This window comes from Phragmites australis, chromosome 6 (genome assembly GCF_958298935.1).
Source record: "Phragmites australis chromosome 6, lpPhrAust1.1, whole genome shotgun sequence".
NCBI lineage: Eukaryota > Viridiplantae > Streptophyta > Magnoliopsida > Poales > Poaceae > Phragmites > Phragmites australis.
In genome coordinates this window covers 39,928,995-39,942,445 of record NC_084926.1, presented here as the reverse complement: position 1 = coordinate 39,942,445, position 13,451 = coordinate 39,928,995, and the positions used below count along the sequence as shown (strand labels likewise).

General features: G+C 42.6%; 1 protein-coding gene across 1 annotated transcript; it reads right to left on the bottom strand.

Moving 5' to 3' along the window:
* Positions 1-2,531: 2,531 nt before the first annotated feature.
* Positions 2,532-8,905, bottom strand: LOC133922435 (transcription factor HY5-like). Its single transcript, XM_062367779.1, has 4 exons — positions 8,699-8,905; positions 8,222-8,408; positions 3,276-3,432; positions 2,532-2,848 (listed from the first exon to the last, which is right to left on the bottom strand). The coding sequence occupies exons 1-4, from the start codon at positions 8,790-8,792 to the stop codon at positions 2,783-2,785; spliced, it is 504 nt and encodes a 167-aa protein (XP_062223763.1). The 5' UTR covers positions 8,793-8,905; the 3' UTR covers positions 2,532-2,782.
* Between the last annotated feature and the right edge of the window lie 4,546 nt (positions 8,906-13,451).

The window sequence follows — 13,451 nt, the reverse complement described above, 5'->3', positions numbered from 1 at the left end:
CCCCTCGCATTAAAAGCCAGTCTGTGTGTCTCTGCTTCGTGGGCCCAGTCCACTGCTGCAGTACACAGCATTAGGCCCGCAAGGAGATTTCGGCATCGAGCCCCCTTTTGGACCTTTCTGATGCTGTCTTTCCCTCCGCTTATCTCAGTCAACCATCCCTGTTCGTTTGCATGGCTGATTAGTCTGATGAAGATTATCCTCTAGATTATCCAAATGCTTTGCAGCTGTTCTCCGTTTGTTGTTCGAAGATAATTTTCATTTTCCCACTGTAACAACCTTTTGTTCCTGCTGTTGTTTGTTTGCCTGCTGCTACGAAGATCAGCAGATAACATCCTTGCAGCTTGATGATGTATGTTTAACTATTCTAATATTATTGTAAACAGCTGCTTATGGTTCCACTGACTCTTTTCCGTATATATCATCGCGTTTAAATTGTGCGATAGCAAAGTGAGAACGAAAGGTCGCCCAAGATAACAGAACCTCGAAAAGTAGCAAAACAGACAAGAGAGAACGGCGAGCGATCCTGTCGAAATCAAACGAATATATAAACAAACACACGCAATTAATTCGACTAAAATACGCAACTAATTGTCTTGGAGTCCCTTGGAAATTGGAATCAGAACAAGAGGAAAGATATGGGAGGAGGTGAGGTGCTATCGATCCCCTGACATCATGTCGCTGAGAGTTGAGAAGTCTATTTGCAAGAGCCATCAGACGACAGGGCTGCACGGACAGCATAAGATGACGCTATGCCCCATTTTTTTTTAACCATGAGAGGATGCACAACATGCCTGGCATCTGATCATAGTGGCGAAGCTTAGCTTGGGTGGTGTACTGGTATCATGGTGAAGAAATTTTTTACTAGTACCTTACTTATATTGACTATAAAAACTTGTGCAAATTGTCAGATGTATAGTGAAGTGACACCAAACTCATTTCGGCTTAAACTTCGCCCCTAAGGACAGTGATACAACTAATTCTGCCTGTAGCCCAACCTTCAAGGCTAGACGGGAAGGCGATCTATCGCATATGGATTTGCTAAGGCCCGGTTAACTGTACTTACATGAGAGTCCTAAAAGAAAACTATGTGTGCATGACATTGATGTCTGATTGAATTAATTTTGACTATAGAAAAAAGAACTACTACTAAGGAGGTGTGTGTCTTGCGACCCATCCTGCGACCCAAGTGTGCCGTCGGGCGCCACACCTGCCTGGGCTAAAACTGGGTGCCCACCTCCTAGCATTTTTTTAATGAGGTGTATGCGTCTTCATCGCAGTCTAAAATGACATTGAACTGCGTGTAAAGACCGGCGAGCTTAGCATATCATCTTGAAAAGTACCATCGAAACGTCGTCATGAACCAGTAGTCAGAGGAGGAACTGTCACTACATGAGTTCTTCAAAAAATAAAAAAGGACGTTCCAAAATAAAAAAGAAAAAGCGCTCAAGGTTGCACAGTTAATTAAAGAGCACATCAACGATCTTTCTCAGCGCTGCCTTCAGTTTCTAAGACCTTCTGTTGTTGTTTGGGAATGTTTTTTCCCCTGAGTATTGTTTTCCTTTTATCGTCCATGCGTTTCTGGCTTAGGAGAGCTCCAATTGTGTGTGTTTTGCCGCCATGTTGGTAGTTTCTTCGCGGCCTTTCCTTTTGGCCGCTGTTGCCGTTCTCTTTTTATTTTGTACCTCTTTTACTCTTAGTCTAATAAAACGGTAGATTTCCCACCACCTTTCTAAAATAAAAAAAAAAGTTCTTCAAAAAAACTATCACTGCATGCTGGAGGGGGCAGCACGGAGCGAGTGCTGACTGGTGAGAAATTATCATGAGGTATTTCAGTATGGAGAAGATGCGGTGCCTCGATAGAGAAAGGTGGATGTGGAATAGAGACTTTGTTTGAGAGCGGAACTTTCTTACTGAAAAGCCATGCGACTGTGCAAGTCATGAAGACTTGCAGCCATGCATGTTTCAGACTAAGGCGATCAGTGAGTGCAGCCATCACAAAAACTCCAGGGGGGGGGGGGGGGGTGGGGGAGGCAAGGAAATAGTTTGATTTGTGTTTTTTTTCATGGATTTTTTTTTGGAAAACTGTTTTTTCATGGAATTTTTTCTGGTTTATAATGTGCAGGGATACAGTCTGGGGAGACTGAATTGGAGAAACTGAGCAAATAATGATCAGATTTGTCAGATATATAGCACAAAATCGGCAACACATTGTTGTCTTTATGCAACAAAAATCTCATTTTAGGCATCTTCCTAATAAAAGATCTAATAGCAGATAGTAGCCCTGTTTCTCAGAGCTAAAATTTATGAATTTTTGTTAAAAGCTACTTATAACTTTTGACTATTGGTTTTTAGAGAAATTTTTAAGTTCTCAGCAAAAAAAATAGAAAAGTTATTATCAGCTAGCTTATCAGTTTTTAATTTATTTCATCAAAAGATAGCTTTTCAGCTTTTTAAAAAACAATATGTTGGTTTCAGCTTTTAACTTCTGACAAACCAAAGCTAACAATAAAATGAAACAAACAGGGACAATATGTAAAACATGCTAAATACCCCAAATTTATATGTGCTACATTTTAAATTTTAAACCATTACACAAATTTTTTTTCTGAACCGTCTGCACATCAGATAGTACTAATACAGTGAGATACTATAACCGTCTGCACATATTCTTCACCCCAGTTTTTGGGGTTCTTCTTTGGCCAGAAAACACCCTGAACAAATCGATTTAACATAAGCATATTTTTTAGCATAAAGCATTACTATTTTCCTGTCATCTTCTGTGCTATTGGCCCTCTCCACTGGCAGTGCTACCTGGACCTCTTCTGCTTACAGTTGTATTCTTCAGTATCTGCACAAGGGAGAAAGACTCCAATCAGAACATGTTTTATGCCTTCATCAGACCACTAGTGGCCACCATATTCTGTCACAAACAAAAACCTTGCATCCCAATATAATTCCAAATTCCATGATCATATAGAATACAGTCCATTAACCAACAAATCTTGCTGGTGCACCAGCAGACACTAAAGGAGTAACAGAATGAAAAATATATAGTCCTAAAAGATGAATATAAGACGGTGATTTCAGTTTTGATTGACCAAATAAGATATGAATTATATGTGCACTAAATATAGGAAAATAACATTATGTTCATGACCGAAGAAACTTAACAAGTACCAAACAGTATCGACAGAATGCCAAATAATTGAACAATACATAAATTTGTACAAACCAAATACTTAGCAACCAATGGACGCGAGGCAAACGAAATGTACCTGTCGGAGCATCTGGTTCTCATTCTGGAGGGTGGTGAACCTCTCTTCCATCTCGGAGTTCTTCTTCTCCAGGTCGTTCACCTTCACCTCCAGATCAGTCAAATAAGCCTTCTTCCTCTCTCTCGCCTGCTGGGCTGAAACCCGGTTCCTCAGTAATCTTCACAAGTCACAAACATAGCAAATCAACTCATCTTCCCGACCTAAGATCGGATTAACTATAGTATGTACATTGCATACGGTAAATGCAAAAAGAGAGATCCTAGGATTGAGAACTTCATAAATTGTAAAATAGCAAATATTTTGTAATAGGACAAATTTGATATTCTCCCACGATTCATACTAATCTAACACCAATTCATCCAATAGTTCAAATTGAACACACAAAAAATGTTTTCCATAATGTGGGGTTGATATAAAGTAGCCTGTGGGAATGTTCTTACGCTGATTGGAATAAAATGTTAAACTAGCATGCCAGCTAATATCTTAGTTGGAACATTATGTTTATCCATTCCAATGATACTAATATTACTCATTTACTCCTTTAAGGACGACACTAGTGTTAATGTGCTAATCATCTTCAGTGACATAGCAGAGTTTCATATAATACCACACCATGAATACAATAGTGTCACACTATACTGTTTGGAGAACAAAATGATAGCTCAGTTGGTAGAGCCTCCCATCGAGGAGGCTACCTACTCGGGCTCGAACCCGGATGCCTCTCTGAGAAATGTGGTTACATTGTGATCGAGGCCAGCTAGAGTTTTGTACCCTCTATCTAAAAAAACAAAGCCCGGGGATCGTCTCCTCCTTGTGGTTGAGAAAAAAACATACCCCTATCTAAAAAAAATCAAAGCAAGGGGAACGTCTCCTCCATGTGGTCGAGAAAAAACACCGGTGTCAAAGGCTCTAAGTTGACTATTATCGAGAATTTGTTCCTGATAATGTGTCAAAAAATAACAGGGTTACCTTCGTGAATTAGAGATTGAACATAGGGTTACCTTTTGCACCATAGGTTTGGAGTCGGACTTAACAGCTAGTCGATGCTCGATCACTTCCCTAGGGACTCCAAGCATATCGAACGGTTGCCACACGAATACGTCTTGGCTTGCCCTGAGGAAAGTGATGAGTTCGAATTCCTATTTGGGGTCGAGGTTAGCCCCAACCTTAACCGTCTTGGTCAGTTCAGATAGGTCGAGAGGGGTATCACCTTGACGGCACCATCAATCTTTTTGTCGCTAACGCTGTCGTTGGTCCCACCCTCGGCGGCATCATTAGACTTGGAGGTGTCAGCAAGACTTACAAGCTTGGAGTCCTTGATCTCAATGGTGGCTTGATGCTTCTGACGCTTGGAATTCGCGTCTTTAGAAGTGATTGTCGCTCAACTAAAGTGTTCGACCATATCCAGACTCTGCTTGTCACACTTGACCGTCACGCGTTGGTCTCCCCTGACAGTTATGACCCCTTTGGGACCCGGGATCTTGAGCATCTGGTATGCATAATGCACCACGGCTTTGAACTTGCCTAGCATTAGGCGGCTCAGGATCACACTGTACGCCATCTCGAAGTCCGCAACATCGAAGGTAAGTTTCTCTATCCAGAAGTTGTCAAGCGTGCCAAACGTAACCGGCAACTTGATCTGACCTAGGGGTATGGTCGATAAGTTGGGGGTTATACCATGGAAAGGTTCGACTCCCGCCTTAAGCTCCGACCTCTAAACTCTCATCTTGTCTAGGGTCTTGGTAAAGATGAAGTTAAGCAAACTACCCCCGTCGACCAAAGTTCGGGCGACTTTGATGTTGAGGATAGTCGGTTGGACCACAACCGAGTATCAACTAGGATGTGGAACCACAGTTGGATGGTCAACTTGATTAAAGGTAATCGAGACCTCCGACCGCTTGAAGTATCGAATAGGCCTAGTCAGAGCCGAATTGATCTGTCGTTCGATTACCTTGTACTACCTTTTAGATTCATATGCGGAGGATCCTCTGAAGATGTGTGCTAGACTTTGATCGGTCTCATGGAATTCGAGCTCGTCACCGTTAATGTTCGGCTTGGCCTATTTGCTGTTATGCTCAGCAGCAGTGGCATTGAGCTTTTCGTCGACCTTGTTTCTGATGATATGTATTCGTCGAAGTCGTGTTGGCTGGTCCGATGGATGGGACACCACCTCCCATCACCTCGACTCAGGCCTTTGTTGTCCCTAATGTTGCGCGACTTGCTCATGTCGACCACAGCTATGGTCGTATCTGGACCCTTACACTTGTTGCCGGGTTTGATCTTCTTCCCCCGTTCTTCGAGGACTCGAACTTGTCCTTACCAGATCGAGAATTTTTGGTGCGTACCTGGGCTTCCGCTTGCTTTGCACACTTGTCGACCAACTCGAAGAGCTCTTCGACTGTGTGAATCTTTCGAGCAAATCTGTGTCCGAGACGCCTCGCTTGAAGACGATGATGACTGACTCATCGGAGATGTCTAGGATCGTATTACGCCTGTCGCTGAACTGGTGAATGAAATCTCAGAGTGATTCGTCCTCACCCTGGTTCAGCTGATGGAGATCGTTCTCCGTTCTTGGTCGCTCGAATGTGCCTTGGAAGTTGGCTATGAATCGAGCCTTCAACTCAGCCACGATCAGATCGAGTTAGGAGGTAGGTTTAACAACCAGGACCCGACAGGTCCATCGAGCGCGATCAGTAGATAATTAGCCATTACCTTGTTGTCGCCGTCCGCTGCTCAAATAACCGTGGTATAGATCTGTAACCACTCGTTGGGGTTCATCTTCCCATTATAGTTCTGGATTGGGCCCGCCTTGAACTTCTTGGGTCATCGTATCGACGTAGGCTCGTATATGAAAGCTTTGCAGCCTCCATCCAATTCTTCAAGAGAAGTTGGGAGAGGACTATTGCATCTGTTCTTTCGAGCAGGGGAGTCACGTCGACCATCTCGTCCTAGAGATCTGCGATCATAATGACACCGGTCATCCTCATGGCAGTTGTCTATCATTGTACGTAGATTATGCCGATTGTAGAGAATGCGATTCCTCAGATCTCCCTGATTCCTGCACCTATGGATAAGGTAGTTGCAGTTGGTCCCGCAAAGTGGCGCTCAGGCTCGATCACCTGAGCTTCCTATCTTGGATCCTTCGAGTTGGGGATATTCGCGTCTGTGGCTCCTCAAGCTGACATCTTGTCAGCTGGGGCACCTAGAGTTGCTAGGATTGTTCGCTCGAGCAACTTGGATCTAGGTCGTATCGAGTAGGATCCTGACCTGGTTAACCATAGGGGTTAAAGGATTCACTGGATCCAACTCCGGAAGATGATGTTGCTCCGTGGTTGCTGTTCTAAGAGAGCTCGTCCCTCGATCTTTGAGCCGCTAGCGGTGGAGGTGTGCCTATCGAAAGTCGTTATTGAAGACCAAGAGGTACCTGACCTCCTGCGGTCCGTCGATAGAGAATTGTGTCAATGACATGTAAGGTTCCAACTGCATATGCTCTGGTAGCTTATCGCCAGCAACGCTGGTACCATGAGAGACGGCTACCATTGCTGGATCCTTGGGAATCTTCGTGCCATTGTTCACCACGATATTTGGATCTACTGCCATTGGGTCAGCAAGTGGAATACCAGCTCTCTTGGCCATAAACACGAATCGATCTGTTCGGCTGCTCTGGCTGGCAGTGGAATCATCGTCACCACCTTCATCACTGTCGGTGTCCATGCACTTGAGAACATTGGGCTCCCTAGGATCCCACCCAAGATGTCTCACCTCATGGTATGCGTCCAATGGTCTGGACTCAATAATACCGGTATGGATCAATTCACCTTGATGGTCCCAGTGGAAGATCATAGTTCCGAATGTGATCTCCGATCTGGCTAGGGGCGATTTAAGGGTGATCGTTGTTGGCCTAAAGTGGTCGTAGAAACCGTCGTCGGAGAATCCAGTGCCGATGTGCACTCGAGATATAGTCGGTCCTGAAGACCCCTAACTGGCACATCAACTATTGAGGATTTATTTTTAATAATGTGTCCAAAAAATAACGACGTTACCTTCATGAATCAAAAATCGAACATAAAACTAGACACACGATGTATATATGTTCGAACTCTCAGTTAAAGTAATATCCTACATACTGTATAGATGATTATGTATATATATTCACTCGAATATAGACAACTTGACTGACCTATTACAAGATTAGATGGAAGTAGTTAAATATTGACAGCTATCTCAGTAGCACTCCAAATCCAATGTTTGCATCACAAGAGTATATTTTTTTAGTTCGTTGCATCACAAGAGTTGTGGGACCCATACAGATGCTATTAGTATATATGATGTGTCCACAACTGTTTTCTGCTTTTCTTTCCGCACTCCACTTGTATTGTAACCCACCTAACTATTTAGATGAGCAGTTAGCACATCACGCAACGTTCAAAGTCATGAAAGTTAGAGGCAAAGCTGCACAGAGATACATAGTCCAACACATTGCTTCATTTCAGCAGGCTTCAACTTTATTTCAATCACCTTTCCTATCGTTGCCCCTAAAAAAGAAACAATTCCAACAAATTGAGCATCATTTTCTAACAATCTTACTTAACAAGCTCGATCCGCATTTCGGTTCATGTTTGTGAAGCATGGCCCTCCAACCATCTAGCTCGACAAGCATTCTTTTCTTATCTAAACAGGACCTAGCACTGATGTGGATTCAATATGGTCCACCACTGAATCCAAAATATGCATGGCTCATCAAATGGGCCAATCGAATTTTAGACCCGTGACTCATACCTTCTTCCATACCAAACTAAATTCCGTACCACCTATAGACCTAGTATTGTGGAGCAGTAGATTATATCCTGATTAATTATACTTGCACACAGGTGATGATTAATTATACTTGCTCATAGGCGATTAATTATACAACTAGTGGTGTAGTACTACTACAAATATCACACCTTTTGAGGCGCTTGTGCTCCTTGTCCGCGGGGCTACGTACGCGGCGGCGCGCGCTGGCCTGCGCCGTGGACGACTGGCCGCGCTCGGGGCCTCCGGGGCCGGCCTCCCTGCCAGACGTGGAAGTACCGCCCGGCAGCTCCAGGCCCAGCTCCGGCACCCTCCTTATCTCCTCATCACTCTCCATCCCTGCGGTTCAAGCTAAAAAATTCAGCAAACCAAGAATCGAGATCTCGGTGGTGCCCGCACGGACAATATGGTTATCTGACATGGACACGAAAATCCTCAGTCATCGAAAAGAACAGAATCCTCCGCGCGTGCTTTTCAAGAACAGGCTCCGTGCTTTTCAAGAACCTGTCATGCGTACGTGAATCCAAAGAACACCAAATGGAACGTATAACACAGAGGAAATCCAAGAACTGGGGCGCTGAACCAAAAAAAAAGCAACGGGAAACAGTTTAACAAGAGCTGGAGCCTGCCTTCCTTGACCTCCATCTCCATGTCCATGTGATGCGCGGAGCTGGACGACCTCTCGCTGCTGGAAGGCAGCGAGCTCGCCGCCTGCTCCTGCATTCTCTCTCACTCTATCTCCGCCTCCCTCTCGCTTGCGCGTGCTCTGCTTCTCCCTCCCTATCCCCTGCCCTGTGATCCTTTCTCTCCTCGTTGCTTGGCTGCTTGCTTGTATGGACCAAGAGAGCTTTCTGCCTTTCACCGATCAACACCTCGAGAGTTCTAAAAATTACACACGAACATCTGGTCATTAACGTTCAAGTCCCTGCGCAGCGCAGGTGCACGGCGATAGGGGTTAGCACGTGATTTCGTAGCACGGAAGGGGCCTCGGCGGTAAAACCAGCTCCCAGCGACCGCATTTATGGCCCCGACACGTCTCTGGGGTTTGGGGTTTTAGCCGCCGCGTACCAGCCGTCCAACCGCTGCAGATCCCACGGCCGGGAGCCCGCCGGCGTGGCCGCCACGGTGACCACGCGTTCGCCGGCGCCATCCAAAGGCGCCGAGCCCCGTTACGTGGACGCGCTCCGGCCCTCCCGCTTCCACCCGGTGCACCGACGTGTGGGCCCGCATATCCCGGGCCCTCTCGTCGGTGACAGTGCCCCGGCAGCTTCAGCGCACGTACTTGTGGACCGGCCGCGCGGCGCTTTCGTGTGAGGCGGAGCGCGCTGGCTCCACGTCGGCCATGAAAAAAAAATAACCACGGGCGCGTGAAGTGGACGGCGCGTGCGTCGGCGTCGGGGAGACAATGCTCGATCGAGGCCGGCCGAGTAGCGCAGGGACGGAAGGAGTTTTGGCTTGGCGATCAATTCGCGCGCGGTGGAAGGAGCAGCTGGCATGCTATAGTCGTTTGTTATTTGGACACCTGTATCTATTTTTTTTATCGATCCGAATATTTTGAATTTAAGTTGGATTTCAACACTCATATTAGATTCCAACACTTTATCAAATTCTAAGTTATATTTCACACATATTCAAATTTCTTCGTCGATGGGATCTTCAACTAAGTAGGCATAGTCATCGAGCAAACAAAAGTCATAACATGACCCACTCGTAGCTCTGCGGAGGCGGTACATGGACTCTGGCAATTTTATGATGACACATAATGAATTCATGATTTGATTTCAAAAGAGGGAAGTTAAAAGGAAATCTTCTGATATATATAACTGTATTGTGACGTGACCGCTCCCATATGGGCTAACTGATTGACTTAAAAGGAAAAAAAACCATTTCCTACGTCTACACAATCACCAAGGAAAAATAGGAATAGCCTACAAAATCTAAAAAGAGAACATCTAGCCTTTTTATTTGATGGCCTTTGATTAAGATTGGTTCACAATCAATAAATCGTAATATAGCTCAGTATAGATTAATCAACTTAAAAAGTTGACCAAAAGATGTAGATAGCTAACTGTGACCTATTTATCAACAGACAAGTGAAGAACACACATACTTTAATGCAAATGTAAAAAAAATAAAGGACATTTAGAGAGTAATATACATTTAAAGAAAACATTTTTCAATCAAAATTATAAATAAATGAAAAAACAAAGATAATGTAGGTTCTATTGTATAGAAGGTTAGCTCTGCAAATATGTCGGCCATTAGTTAGAGAAATCCTTAAATCCAAACATCACCTCAAATATCCTTAAACTGGTATCTTTACCCACAAAACAAATTTAAAAGACACACAATCCAAAGAGCAATTTAATATCTGGTCAAGACACCCCGCCAAGTTTGCTTCACTAAAGAAAAAAATCGCTCAAATTTAAAGCAGAATTCTTTCATAGGCTCACTACATACTACTACAAACAACAAAAGCGCAGTTGGTTCAAAATCGGCTATTGCAGTCGGTTTCAAAAAATCACTGTTGAAATTAATTATTCTAGTCAATTTTTCGCTCCACGGGACGCCAGTTTATCATAGTCGGCAGTATCAAGAAACCAATTGGGAAAATATGGAGCATTATCCCAATCGATTTGTATCATGAACCGATTGTAATAATACCTTTTCTCTAATCAGTTTCAGTTACAAATCGACTGGGATCATGTGGAGGCATTATCACAGTTGGACTTTCTTCTTAATCAACTGTGATAATGCCATTCCTATTTAGTAGCCTTCTTCTTCTAGCATCACTATTTAGACAGAGCAGCAGCGGTTTAAACAATGATTGCTTAGGTGCTCCTTCATTATGCTACTTTTTCGTGCTATAGGGGCAGATTTTGGAGGAGGGTATGGAGGAGGATTAAGGTAAGTGGTCTACCTAGCTTATTGATTACTTACTTTAGATCTAGATTCATGATTAGTTTATCCTAGATTCATGGTTAGTTTGGTCTAGGGCTTGAATTTTAGATATAATTCTTGATACATGGAAAAGATCCATTTGAATTTAGCAACATCTTCATGTAGAGATCCCAAATCTTAATTCAATTTGAGGTTTAATTTATTAGATTTAGATGGGATCTAAGAAGCTTCATGAATGAGAAATTTAATTATTTAGGTCAATATGCCAAGGTAGCTTCATGATTCTAAGCTCAATAAAATCCACAAAAATATGTGTTACTTCATCTTAAAAAATATTGTCACCTCAATAGGCGTGTTTCATGACAACGTCAATTAAAAAATGTGACTATGGAACAATTGTACTGTACATATCTTGCATTCTATAATCTGATCTGTGAATTCTAACATAATGAGAATGTGTATAAATTATTGACCACGATACATGTGAATGTGCATGAATTATGTGTATCTGATATATAAGGTTGTATTTGGTTGGACGTACGAGCGTGAGCCTACATGGAATCATCCCGGATGAGATCTCGTCCTCGCGTTTGGATGCCTGAATGGAACGAACTTATCTAGGACCAGGTTGTATAGATTCCAAACATATTCTTCTAAGATCCTAAACCAGCCGGTACACCAAAATCGGCCGCACCACACCCTGTACAAGACTGAGTAATCTTATGTGAACAGTACTCACTAGCTCCAAAACTTTAGAACTTATATTGCTCCAAAACAGTAGTCTTCTGTTGTTCTAAAAATTCTAGAATTTTTTACACGTGTTTCATAATCCATGTGCAACTTATTTTAATTAGATTCATCCAAAAACATGCTTAGAATTTAAACTAAAATTCTAAAAAAACTACTTTTATAACTTCTAATAATTGTTATGGCATCGAATAAATTACCAAAAATCTAGAAAAATTAACTAATATTTTTCTTATATAATGGACTAATTTCTAAAATTATTTTCAGTCCTATGTTATATGGTGAAAAGTGTGTTCCTTTGTAATGCTCCATTTATATATTTTTTTATCATTTCATATGATATTCTTTTTTTAATTCAATTTGATGTGATCACTCTACAAATTCAGGCAACTAAACAAAACCTTCTACTAAGTCATTTCATTCCATACAACCAACCAAACAGAAATATGTATTATCCTATACAACCAACCAAACACCAGATATGTACCAGGCCATCCAGCTGAACCATCCCATACAAAATCATCTCCCATACGAGTAACCAAACACTACCTACAGGGGCGGATCCAGGGCTCGTGTTGGGGGGCTGCAGCACGGGTCCAGTCCAGGAAGCCCAGAGGAAGATAGAGAAAAATTCAGAAAAAATGTAGTCTACCTAAGTGATCTTTGTTGAGAAACCATCTAAATAATATTCGAATTAATCATTAGGATGATCATTTAATAAGATGAGAGGTAGCATGCGTCATCTTTCAACATGCCACGTGCTATCCCACATCTCATCACAATGATCACGACCAACAAGGATTAACCTGAATCCCATTCCTGTAATCCCAGCATATATTTTATATCGAGATCGGAACACACGTCTTTACAATAAGTTTCATCACATCAAGACATAATAAACAACATCTAGGAGGCCAACCCAGCTAAAGGCAATCTATGACGATATTTGATCATTTAATGACAAAACAAATTCCGTCAGAAATGTTTGAAATTAATGATGATGTGGTTTGTCACAAAAGTTTTATAGTTGTGACAAACAGAAAATGTCATGTATAAATCTCAGTGCATTCACCCCATCCAACAAAATTTTCTTGTTGGTTTTTCAGTAATGGTCGCTTTGAAAGTAATTCGCATGCGTGTTCAACAACATAAGTGAAACAATCTTTCTTGGTTTTCATGAGAGTGGAACGACTTTCTTTTCTCTTAGTTAGGAACCACATTAATCCTCTTCACTTAAAAAACCACATTAATCCAACTCTAAACATTGCACAGTGTTGATGTAGGAAACAAGCTCGCACTTCTGCGCTCTTAGCCGACCAGACATCCGTGACATGTGCACTGACAACGTCCCCAGCAGCTGTTTGCCGGTTGCTTAAAGCGTCCATGGATGTGAATCTGTGACTTGGAAGCAAATCCAGCAAAAAGGAAAAACAGAACCAATCTAATGTATCTTAAGCACGAAGAACAGTGTTGCCTGCATGCGTCCCTCGGCCGGGGCCTGTTCGAATAGATTCACATGGAAATCGAACTATATATTTTTCGTGAAATATCTAATTTTAGAATTTTTTTTACTAACATATGGGATCCACGAAGCAGTCAAATAACCAAATTTCAGTCTTTTCACCGGTGAATGAAAAAATTATAAACGAAATTGAAATCCCTGCGAAGATCATCAGAGTCTGAAGATGAGGTGCTGCGTAGTTGTGTACCTACACTTTGAGGTCCCCTCCTTCG